Source organism: Branchiostoma belcheri, unplaced genomic scaffold (assembly GCF_001625305.1).
Source record: "Branchiostoma belcheri isolate BF01 breed outbred unplaced genomic scaffold, Haploidv18h27 scaffold202, whole genome shotgun sequence".
Taxonomy (NCBI): Eukaryota; Metazoa; Chordata; class Leptocardii; order Amphioxiformes; family Branchiostomatidae; genus Branchiostoma; species Branchiostoma belcheri.
The window spans coordinates 200996-213893 of record NW_017803514.1 but is presented as its reverse complement, the minus strand read 5'-3'; the positions used below and the strand labels follow the sequence as shown (position 1 = coordinate 213893).

The following is a 12898-nucleotide window of genomic DNA, read 5'->3' as shown; positions in this document are numbered from 1 at the left end:
TAACCCCACCGCAAACCGCTCATCGCTAATCCGATTGCGGAGGATCACGGCAGATAGCGATGACACAGGGAAAGAGGATTGCGCCAAATCTCCCGCAAACCCAGCCACAAACGGAGAATTACAAACTACACATGTATAATATATAAATACAACGTGAGGTCACATATGTGATACGGTAGAGTTGTCATGCGGTAACGACCAACATACAGATAGTGATTTTGTTTGTTTCGCATAACCGGTAAACCGCCTTTAGGCGTAACACACCAGTTTTGTACATGTACGTACATGTACAAGCTGCGTAAGACCGGACTGTAAGGTTTGAACCACTCACACCGGGAAGGTCCCCTACTCTTTTCAATAAGTCCGGTGGGTTCTTTAACGTGCATGGGGTGTGGCTCTCCCCAAACACGGGACCTTCATTTAACGTTCTATCCAAAGGGACGTGATGACATATTTAGCCAAATAAAGAAGATTTTATACTGATCAAATCTCCCAGCTAATAATATAATTGTCATTTTATAAGCGATTCTGAAATGGCTAATTACAAAGTTACACATGTATAATATAAAAATACATTAAAAACACGGGGTCACATATACTAGTATCATATGTTTTTTTGCGGTAGGATCGGTAGTAATGACCAAAATGACCAACAGTTACTAGAGGCGATGTCACATCCAAATAAAGATTTTACCGACTAAATTGTTCAGCTAAGCGATTCTGAAATAGCTAATTACAAAGTAACACATGTATAATAAATAAATACGGCAAACTCTGGGCACATATCGTTTGGTCACGTATCGTTGCGGTAGAATTTTCTTGTACCCACTGGTGAGGCATACCAGTAGCATCAAATAAGATGTGTTTTTTAAACTTACAACAGATAGTGATGACATACATATCGAAGGAAGATTTTACCGTGGATTTCACTGTCTAAATCTCCCAGCTAAGCGATTTTGAGATGGCTAATTTAAAAGCTATACATGTTTAATATATAAATACAGGAAAACGCGCACTGGGTCACAAATATCTTTCGGTAGAATTTTCATCTAGTAACGGCCAACAGATCATACACTGACGACACAGCGAAAGATTTAATTGACTAAAGCTCCCCTCTAAGCGATTCTAAAATGGCTAATTACAGAGTTATACATGTATAATGAATAAAATACACAGATACTTGGAAGCTTGTCTGAACAAGTTTTGCGGAACCGCGTATTTTCTAGCCTCTACCAGGCTTCGGGAGGCGGCTGGAAAGAATAGAGATCGGCCAAATAGAGAGATAACATGTCGAGGGAGTTGGTCTGCTCTGGAGAGCGGCAAACTGATCTCTCCAGCAGGTCAACTCCTCTGGCATGTTATCTTTCTAGTTGGCCGCTTTCTATACTTTCCGTCCGCCTCCCGAAGCCTGGTAGAGGCTACGTATTTTCCCAACCGGGTGTTGTTGTTCCCACACGTTAAGAGCCCGGCCGGCGGTTTCCCCATCATTTGATTATAGATGCATAATGTATGTGGTTAAATACAGGTATCCTCGGTGTGCACAGAGGGGGGGAGCTGGGACTATTCTCCAAGAGGTTTAGGATTTCGTTTTTTAACGTCTTTTTAGGTACGTTTTATTCGTGTTTTTTTTTNTTTTTTTTTTTTGTACTGGTAGCTTTTGGCCTGTCAAACTACGGTGGTGTATTGGGTAGCCTCTACCAGGCTTCTGTAGGCGGCTGGAAAGAGCAGAAATTGGCCAAACTGAGAGAGATAACATGCCGGGGGAGGTGGAGAGTAGGAGAGTAGGAGAGTAAATTTTGCCGCACTCGAAAATGTACTTTCTCTCGACATGTTATCTTTCTATTTGGCCAATTTCTACTATTTCCAACCGCCTCCAGAAGCCTGGCAGAGGTTTCGTATTGGGTACTGTCCTGCCGATTTGATTCTCTCTTGTTATGTAGCTACCAAATAAAGATCTGCTTGGAGATTTTTGAGTCTTCATTTGCAAAGTCATGCCAATACAATTGCCTTTACTATACTATACAAAGATACTACATGGTACAAAGCAATAATAGGGACAGACACAATACTGTCTGGCAAAACTTATACTGTACTTCTACTGCTACGCTTGCTATTAGGTTTTTGCTTACTCTCCAAGCAGAGGTTTGGGTTTTGGGGGGTATTTTTAGGCTTTTTTATCGGAGTTTCTCTTTTGCACTGAGTTTGGTGGGAAAAAAATTAAGTGCAAAAGAGAAACCCCAATAAAAAAGCCTAAAAACACGCTAAAAATACCCCCAAAACCCAAACCTCTGCTTGGAGAGCAGTTTTGCTATTACATGTATTTCGCGTTTAACAGCGCAGTAGGAGGTATTTGTGCCTGTATTACGCGCAGAGGGCGGTATTTGTCCCGAGTTGATGATACCAGCAGGGCCCGGCCCGTGTGTGGAGCTGTGTTACCGGCACAGATGGGAGGCGAACCGGCAAATAACAGCCCGGACCGCGGGGAGCTACCGGCCTGACCTTACGGGAAGGGAGCATGGGAACAAATCGGAAAAAAAACACCGAGGAGTTTGGTACAGCCGGGATATACATGTATTAGATACTCGAATGAAATCTCATCTGTATTGGTAGAATCCTAGTAGAATTGGTAGAGTCCTGGTAGAATTGGTATGAATGAGATCTAACGAAAATTTCTTCTGGTGTTGAAACAAATTTGAACTTTAAAACAATGTGTTACATATACACAGTTGCCTCTTTCGTCGTCTCGGGTATCTATACTAGGGGGATAGGCTGCCCTGTCCAAGACTTACTGTACTTCACCTAGCGACATGCGTCGGAACTACAGCCATTAAAACACGCACATTCGTTCAGTCTGAATATTACAAAATGTGTATACGGTCCTGTATGTCCTTAGGTAAGGGCATAGAGCAAGGCTTGGCTTTTAACCTTCTGGTACTGATGGATGCTGTATTCAGAACTATGCTCAGCCTGTGATGGTTCGGGATATCCCACACATATCCATAACGGTGCCTGGGGCAAATCTGTGTCCTTGGATACGCAGAGACTATTAAGAACCGTGTCTGATCCTAACCCTAACCCACTCAGGCATAGAACTAGATAGGCACAGTTCTGGTTATTTAAGTTACACCATGACACATGTACATGATTGTTCACACCCCAAACCTTACTTCACTCTAACATAGAGGGGTAACGACTCGGTCAACAAAAGGTTCGGTTAATAAATCTTTAATTCTGTGCAGCTGACAACGTTATATTCTATACAACACGTGACATGTTAGAGAATTCTTACATACATGTTACATGCACACATACATATGTGTACACACACATACATGTACATACATACAGGTACATGTACATAAACCCACAATCTTTTCCATTGTGGGATGCAGCAAATATCTGAGAGTTTTTACATCTATAAAACTGATCTATCATGGTTTACAGATACAGATGCTCCACCAATATAACAAAATATAAAACAGTAGGGATGGACATTGTGGACCTTAAATACAAATCATTAAAAATGTACAGTTATCCTTTGATATTAGCTCTGGTCTGTCTGCCTTTCATTGTCATGTTTTAAGTCTTCTGATGAATTGTGTAGAAACAAATAAACAATACTGTATATTTTGAAAATTGCAAAAAAAAAGAAAATTGCAATCATTCAATAACTCTGTGGCATTGGAGCTGGAATGTACTGATGTACAGAATTCCTGTTACCATAGAAATGGTAGTTTCCATGGCAACGCTGGTTGCTAGGGAACAGGGAAGGGTTACCATGACAACCAGTAATTACAGTAGACTTTTCTTTTCACATACAAAATATAAACATCTCGATTCATACAACAGTATCTGTCGGTGTATGCAGTTTTAGTACATATACATGTATGGGACTGAGGGTGGGTGTTTTAAAGTTTTTCAACATTTGTAGAGGATTTCTGAGTTGGAGTTATTTTCCTACTGTCTGGCACAGGTTTTCTTGTAACTGTGTGGAGAGAGTTCTTGTTTCTGTGTAGAATTCTAAGTAGAATTCTTGTTTCTGTGTAGAATTCTGAGTAGAGCATGACAGCTGTTTGACTGTTGTTCATGTATTGCAGATTGTGAGTCTGACATTGTAAAACTTCCACAGATCACTGTTTACCGACGGTGTGTTTGGCCATTTTTGTGGCAGCATAAACTTCACACTTCAGTCACATGTAGGTTACTAGATCCCTTGGATACTAGTTAGTATTCCCTCCCAGTGAGAATACTGAGCTCTGTTCTACCTAAGCCTCCCCCCCTGCATCGTCACCACCCTCTTCAACTTGTTCCCCCTCGTCCTCACCCCCCTCTGGCTCCTCTGCCTGCTCCCCCTCCCCCTCTCCCTCTGTAGGGGGGGTCTCCTCTGCTGGGGGGGCCTGGAAACAAACAAGAACAACATCAGTGACATGTTATCATGAAAGTTCATCTGTATTGGAAGTAATCATAGTAAAACAATGAACTTTATTCCAACACACAGTTTACAGAGATCAAATTTTCAGTTGGTCCTTCATTATCCTGAAGAAGGCGACAGTGGTCGCTGAAAATTTTATCTCTCTGTAAATTGTGTGTTGGATTAAAGTTCATCGCTTTACTATCAGTAACATGTCATAATAACAACATTCAGTGAACAATCAGATGCACTGATTCACAAATTAAGAATAATTTCATCACTTGGACATCCAAAAAGTTTGAAACATGACAAATTATAATCGTTGAAGCGCTTTAAACAAGTTAACAAGTCAAACCTTTCATTAGATTTGTTTGAACTTTGACTCAAAAATTCAAAGCTGCCAAAATCTACAAAACTTCAAACAAGAATTTGCTGTGCTATAAAATGTTGGTGTCCAGTCAGTAACCATCGTAAAAACGCATTAAATTTAAAAAAAGTATTCTGTTAGGAATGGGAAAAATTTAACGAGAACAGTTCATTGTGGTTTGATTTGATTTGATTGTGCACAAAAGTGGCGTTAATGTTAGGGTGAAATGAAGTAACTGAATTTTTCCATAAACTTTCTTTGACATGCTTTAAACATTCCAAACCTTGCATTCCAAAACATGCATTCTAAACCAAAATGTACCAACAATTATTAATCCATGCATAGAACAGTTAGACCGGGTTAGTCCGCCACCATAACCAACTAAACATTAACTATAACCAAAATACAGGAGGTGCAGTACCCAGCAATATTACTAGGGGGAGCCGGAGCCTGGAGTCGCCTGGGGGGATACATTACACACAAACCAAGCCATGAGCGGGGAGAGATGCAAAAATCAAGGTGAAGTCGCAAGCTTTGGTGGCAAGAAAGACATGGCAGAGAAAGAAACATTTCTGCAGATAAAACAAGAACCTGCTTGGAAGTGTTACTAGATCATTTTCCCACATTGCAGTGATAGCATGAGTTGCAGCTTAGAAGTGTGCAGACAGAACTTTAATAGCAGAGCAGAGCAGACTTTCCCTGTCTTTTAACTCAATACAGTTTAAACCCAGAGATGTGAAACTGCCACCCACCAAGTCCCACTACAATCTTATAACCCTACAATTTCAGTAAATTAGCATTTCTTCCATACATACACTTCTTTTTACACATTTGAAATCTATCCAGTTGTTTGAGTAAAAGATTTCTTGTGTACCTCATTACCTGGATGTCTAACCTTCATCTACACACCCACACATTTTAATCATTACGTCCGACTCGGTAAAGGTTAGACATCCAGGTACAAGATATGGCAAAAAACAGTTACTCAAGCAACTGGATATGATACCTGTTGTCAGTGACACTGACTTTGTAACCACAAGTTTAGACAGTACAAGTTCTTACCTCAGCTGGAGCCTCCTCAGGTTTGGGTTCCTCTGTGAAGGCGGGAGCTTCCACCACAGTCTGAGACACAGACACGGAAGGCGCCGCGCCGCCGGACATCTCCTGGATGGAGCGCTGGAGGGCCTCGAACGACTCCATTCTCTGGGCTACTACCTCACGGATCAGAACTGCAGGGGCAAAAGTAATTAGTTATTTATTAATAAAAATAAATGAATAAAGTTATTATTGATAAGTTTATTGCAAGTCCTGCAGCAGGGATAATACCAAAAATGGGAAAAGGATGAACAAACAATGAACCACAATGATTTCACAGATCAGAACTAGAGTGGCAAAAAAGTTCTTAAGCTGATAATAAGTCTACATGGGGGACAATTGCAGAAGGGAAAGGATAAGCAAACAATGAAGCACTATACGTACATAACATGTGACCACTGTACTCTAAAAACTACACTGTAACTTTGTAACTTGTTGGGTTTGACTTCTCCCTTTTTCTGAGACAGTGGAAGACCAACAAAGATCCCAGTTTTACTCCAATGATAGCTACATGTATCATACTTTGTGTACTTCAAACAGACAGTTAAGCCTTACCATCCACCATACTTAATGATAGCTACATGTACATGTATCCTAGTAGTTTGTATACACAGAAAGGTAAGCTACACTTTGTGTACACAGAAAGGTAACTATATAAAACTTACCGTCGACCATGGTCCTGCCCAGTACAGACTTGTCAATGGCCTTCTCTACTGTCTCCATCAACCACGGCAGGAATCCGGACTCCACGTCTAGAACAAACAAACAAACAAACAAACATTAGAAATGCTCGTCTTGAGCTGTCCACGGTTCTGAAGATATATCACAAGGACTATCATAAGAGTGGAACTTACTGCCACAAAGTACAGTAGGGATATAATTAAGATGGCTTTAAACAACAATGCCTGCATGGTTACATGTGACAGGTTGTTCGGTATAATAAAGCCAGCTGCCGCCGCGCCGCGTGCCTGCGAAGCTGCTGTGTGATATCGAAAAGCCGTTATACCAGCCATACAGATATCATACAGTCAGGGTTCTCGCCAGCGCATTTGAGCGTCGGGGGCCCCGACGCTGTGAATTTTTACCCCGACGCTGTGATTTTGCCCCCGACGCTGTGGTGCAGCCAGCGTCGGGGGGTTTTGTTGTTTTTTCCCTTTTCAATCTGTCCTGTAGTAATAGTGAATGAATAGTACTTGATTTGAATTTGAAAGCAAATATTGTCTTTGCCCTTGTCACAAGGAACACCTCAGACAATGGAGAACAATGTAATTAATTGGTCCGGGGGAAAGTAAAGGTACCGCTCGGACTCGCCCAGTCGGGAAAATGATCTTCGGGGAATCCCTTAGTATAGCAACCAATTTTTCCCGGTAAAAATACAATTATGAAAATACAATGCCAGTGAAAATCATCTCTGTTTGTAAGAAAACCCATTAAAAGTCTCTAGATACCGTTATCTCGGCAAAGAATGCGGCAAATAGCTTTTTTTGTAACCAAACATCGGGCCTGTCTTGCTTATTTTCGTCCGCGGCGCCATTTTAAATTAAAATCTCGGCCCAACTCTCGCGAGACTTGATATCCTTATATCATTCGTGGGAGTCAGGTGATCACGAGATCTTGCGTTCAGCGGCGAACTAGCGGGTCAGAAGTTAGACAAATGTTTCCAGAATTGTTTTGGCCATTCTGAACTGCCATCGAGCTAAAATTTGGGGGGAAATGAAGGATATAATATTCTAAACAGCCACAGAGATGACATTGTTGGCAAGGCTGGTATTTGAAATGAGATTCTCCCTCGTGGCCGAGGCGCGTATGGCCCAGGAGTTTCCACAATGCGTGACTGATTTTCTACTCCCCTGTTCCCCTTGAAATCTGTTTTTGACAAACTTGTCCTTGCTGTAAAAGTGTAACTGATATTTTTTCACGGGTCACATGAAGCTACCACTGTATTAGATTGTTTTGATACAGCATACAAAAGTCCCTTTGAAGGTAAGATATTGTGTTGAAGTTTGTCTTACATTACCGGCAAGTTCAATTCAATGAAGCCTTTTTTTGTGGGTGATTATGCCCCTTTTATGTTTTCTACTCTACTTGAATGAATCCTTTTTTATGTACATGAGCTTTTAAATTGATGAATTATTTTTCAGTCAAAGAAACTACTTCAGACTTGGATTTGCATAAGTTGAAAATTGTAAGAAATAGTAGAACACTGTCTTTATTCGTTGTTGCAGAAAAGTTTGTACCTTGAAGAGAATAGTTTCAGTAGCAGTAAATATGGCCTATGTTGTCAAACATACATGTGTATCACATCTTCAGTAACTTGACATAAAATTGACTACTAATGTGTTTTGTTTATTATGTAATAAAAGTTTTCCTTGCTGCAATTAAGAAGGCATTGCAAAACTCTACTTTACAAAATCTGGCCCTCAAAATGTAGGATATGGTGTTTCAGGGGGTTATATTAAGTTACAAGTTTAAGAATCGATACCCCCCCCCCATAATACACATTGTGTCTGCACCGCGCTCGCCGTGTGGCTTCGCTGCATTAGGTCCCCCTACGCTGTGAAAAAATCCTGGTGAGAACCCTGATACAGTCAAATAAAGGCATTTCATTATTTTCTATTGATCTACTGAATTGTCTTGACTTTTCTGTTAACTGTAGGTTCCAATAGCATGAGTGAGAAAATAACATCAAGTCTTGTAAGACCGTCCCTACAGATACAGGACTGGTGTTTAATTCTTTTTTCATTGATCTTTCAATGGTTTTGGCTTTTCTAATCTGTTGTGAGACTAAAGGATTGTAAAACTCACCTCTCTCCACCGGATCGTAGAAGTAGCCGTTATCTGCCAGAGTGCCGAACACAGACGGGATGAGGTCGGCCAGGTAACTCTGGGCGAACGCTCGGGCTGCGATCTTCTCCGCTGTCTCCTTTTCCTTCCGCAAAACTTCTCGCTGCTGCTTCATACGCCGCTCCTAAAAACAAACAAACAAACAAAACAATTAGATAAACATCCAACATTTCATGCTGCTGCTTTTTTAATATGCTGCTCATACAGAATCTGACACACAAAAGTCAGCAAACATTCAACACAGCAAGTGCATACACAGCAGTTCTCTTCCTGTTATCATGACTGCAAAGCTGCAGTTTTTCTAACTGAATGTCACAAAGGGGGATGAAGTAGAAACATGAGTAAAAGCACAAATGAATGACTGACTAAACGAATGATGAAGTGGAAACAAATGAAAGAATGAATGAGTGAGTGACTAGACCAGTGAAGAAGTAGAAACATGGATGAAAGCACGATCGAATGAGTGACTAGACAAATGATGAAGTGTAAACATGAATGACAGCACGAATGAGTGAGTGACTAGACGAACCTTCTCCTCGCGATGCCTTCTCTCCTGCTCCTCCAGTCGTTGTGTCTCCACCAGCTCAGCGTTTCTCAGCTCCTCAAACTCCCTCTGCTGAGCCCGCAGGTTAGCCAGTTCCTCCTCCTCCATCACCTCAAGTAGGGCCTGTTCAATCGTCTTACCCACTAGCACCTCCAGGATGGGCTTTACTTCTATGTCAAAGTCAAACAGCTGGGGGGGGGGGGAAATATCATTGTTAACTCACTCACACTCACTATCCAGTACAGTAACTCTTACTCTAAACAACAGAATCTAGAGCACAGCCTGCTCAATCGTCTTACCGACCAGCACCTCCAGGATGGGCTTTACTTTTATGTCAAAGTCAAACAGTTATAACTAACTCTACCATACCAGAGCGTCATTGTTTGGGAGAAAACATCATTCACTCTCAAACTGAGATACTGACATTCAGTGCAGTCAGTACAGAGTTGGTACAAATCAGCACTTTATGTAGTAAAATGAAAACTTCTATCAGGAAACATGTGTTTGTGTTACTTACATCTCCCTCGTATATCTGTGTCGCCACATCCTTGCCAGTTTTAGCGGGGATGAAGAGTGGGGAGGGGGGTCTGTGCTACTATATAACATGTGTTTGTGTTACTTACATCTCCCTCGTATATCTGTGTGGCGACATCCTTGCCAGTTTTAGCGGGGATGAAGAGTGGGGAGGGGGGTCTGTCCAGGAAAGTGTCGGTCTGAGTCTCCACATCAGCCTCCTCCACCCTGTCCGTGAGTTCTTCCAGATAGAGCTCCGTCTGCACGTCGATGTGTTTTCTGCCCTCCACAGCTTCAGGCGACCGCGGTCGCAGCTGCTCCTTCGCGCGCTTCCGGGCGATCGCTCGCCTCCGCGCCTCCTGCTGCCGCTGGATTTCTATTGGGTCCGGCTGGGCAGACTGGGGGGAATAAACAAAAATAAGCAAACAAACAAACAAACAAACAAACACCCTGCTGCCGCTGGATCTCTATTGGATCTGGCTGGGCAGACTTGGGGAACAGAGTAAACAAAAAGGTTACACAAGCAAACAAGGAAAGACACCAGGGGGCCCAAAATATAATCATTTCTAGGTCTTGTCAAGACCTACCCACCTACCAAGTTTCATGACAGTCCACCTTAAGCTTCTTGAGTTACATACACACAAACACACACATTTAACGCTATGGAAAACATAACCTAGCAGACTGGAGGGGACAAGGAAGGATCAGGTTTTGACCATCAGAAACATCTTAGTTTAACATCTTTTACTTGAAAGTTGAAGCTGCAGTAGCAGAAAGTTCTGTACCTACTACTTTTCTCAATTATTCATCAACTTGCATGAAACCGACATTAAAATGCAGAAACTTGTACCCAGTGGATCGCCGCGGGTTAGAAAAACACTTAGTGCCCCAGGTTAACCCTGGAAAATCCACTCAGGAGCGATGAAACATGTATGAAGGCAGGTAAGAAGGTAGAGAATTACTCACCGCGGGCAGGGTGTGCTGTGCATACGTATTGCCGCGCACGATTCTCCGGTCGTACATGATGTTACCGTAGAGCGCTGTGGAGTCCCTGCGAAGTTTTATAAACATTCCGTATGTTAATATGGCAATCATATTGAAGTCGGCAGAACAGGCTTTACTGTTCATATACTGTTTCATTCCTGATGTCATTTTAGAGCTTCAAAATGCTTCACTGACACTCAGATCTATAATATAACATCAATATATTAATATGGTGAAGTACTTTTTCTAAAACTGTATTTTCTGTTGATGAAGTAAAAAAAATTGACTAGGAGATAATCATGCCAATCAATGAATCACAATAGTGAACTGTAGATTTATTTTTTAAGAATTCTAATTTCTCCCATGTTTCCCTTGAACCTTTTCTTGACACTGTCACTTGTGTTGTCATGTATTTGAGTATTGTTTACTATGACGAAAACCCTAACGTATAACTACAAAACCATTGCTGTACTGTTCTCTTCTAAATTTCCTCATTAGTATATGATATTTTACAAAGGAAGACAAGAAAGGGTCATCAGTGAAACACTTGTTGAATCTCTCTATAATTTATGTTGATACACATTCAGTACTAGTATATATTTTCTTCAAAATAAAGATGAAAAGGCATAGGTTGATGTCTGGCATTTCTTTATGAATTATCAACAAATCATCGATCACTCTTTCCAATTTTTCCTGTGGTTCTGGTTTAGAGAATAATTTCTGTAAAATCTGTGCATCTCACAACACAACAGTATCCAAACGACACACCTCCATAGAACATGGAACTATGGAAACAGGTTTGAAAGCAGAGAGAGAACAACAAGGTAAAACTGTGTAAAACACACGAAAAGGTTGTAATAAAACGTGTAACTACGTAGATAAATGTTAAAGTGGTGAGACTTACTGTCCCTGTCCGGCGTCCCTGTACTTTTTGCGTTGTTGCACGGCCCTTGGTCGGGAAGAGAAGGTGTATGTGCCCCCGCCATGTTGTTCTTTTTGCTGCGGTAGTACCGTCGTCATTTTGGCGTTTTTACTCTGTCAGTCCTCAACACGGGAGCTCTGAGACGTGTGGAGTCGGTCCTAGGACGGGTTTTTGTTGAAATCTGAGGAAAAGTTGGTGAAAATGTTGGCTAATTTTCCCGGCACGGCTTGACGACCCTTTCACCCTGTTCTCTGCGTGGAAACAACAGACGGAAACAGGAGATGTTTAGAGGGATCACTTAGGGAGCGAAGAATGTATCCCTCCGCTTGGAAAGGCAAGAATCTTCCAATATTTGCAGTAAGATATAACGAAACAGCACAAAATTGGGTCTTAGGTTCTGATTGCTTCTTTAAGATAATTTTAGGTTAGTAATGGTGCCGATATTGGTCGTTTTAATTAAATGATTGGTACTATTTTCTGTGCGTGAGGATCTATGGCTGCGTGCTGAGGCGTAAATATTAGAAGCCGTCTCCAGGGGCAACAACAGATCGGATGACATCGTCCTTATCGTCACGCGAGATTTTGCGGGACTTCGCGTGAACAATCTACCGTTTTAGTTTATCAAATTTCCCATTTATTTCTGATACTTTGTTTATCAACAAAACGTACAAAGTCTGCGAAAAGAAAACAGATTGACTGAAAAAATGAAAGTGAAAAAATCGAAGAGTTAAATTTGAGGTCAAAGGTGAGATTACTCCCAGAGGTCATCGACGGTAAAGGCGGCATGTAGCGAGTCACAAATATGCTAATGAGTAGCATGCTAATGACTATGCTAATGACTACTATACCAATGAGTATAGCAACACTGACACTTATAACATTACATACATCTACTAAGTGTTTACTTGGTGTCCCAGCCCATTTATGCTCATCAATGCCCAGCCATGCCCAGCCCAGCCCATCCATGCCCACCCGAGCTCATCCATGCTCATCTATGCCCAGCCCAGCTCATCAGTGCCCATCCATGCCCAGCCCATCCCAGCCTAATCCATGCCTATCCCAGCCCATCCATACCCATCCCAGCTCATCCATCGCCCACCCGAGCTCATCCATCGCCCACCCGAGCTCATCCATGCCCATCCCAGCTCATCCATGCCCACACATGCCCATCCCTTCCCATCTCTGTCCATCCCAGCTCATCCATGCCGATCTCTGTCC

General features: G+C 41.9%; 1 protein-coding gene across 1 annotated transcript; it reads right to left on the bottom strand.

The window, feature by feature from the left end:
• Positions 1–3209: 3209 nt before the first annotated feature.
• On the bottom strand, positions 3210–11990 carry LOC109469426 (radial spoke head protein 3 homolog B-like). The gene is made up of 8 exons (XM_019767938.1): positions 11663–11990; positions 10741–10825; positions 9885–10172; positions 9247–9450; positions 8679–8841; positions 6539–6625; positions 5841–6007; positions 3210–4397 (listed from the first exon to the last, which is right to left on the bottom strand). The coding sequence occupies exons 1-8, from the start codon at positions 11776–11778 to the stop codon at positions 4266–4268; spliced, it is 1242 nt and encodes a 413-aa protein (XP_019623497.1). The 5' UTR covers positions 11779–11990; the 3' UTR covers positions 3210–4265.
• Positions 11991–12898: the final 908 nt, after the last annotated feature.

Bases quoted from the DNA above. Each gene is read 5' to 3' on its own strand.
- LOC109469426 (XM_019767938.1), bottom strand. From the start codon at position 11,778: ATGACGACGGTACTACCGCAGCAAAAAGAACAACATGGCGGGGGCACA. The intron at 10,826-11,662 runs GTAAGTCTCACC...AAAACTTCGCAG, and splicing joins AGGGACGCCGGACAGGGACA to GGACTCCACAGCGCTCTACG. The intron at 4,398-5,840 runs GTAAGAACTTGT...GTTTGTTTCCAG, and splicing joins CTGAGGAGGCTCCAGCTGAG to GCCCCCCCAGCAGAGGAGAC.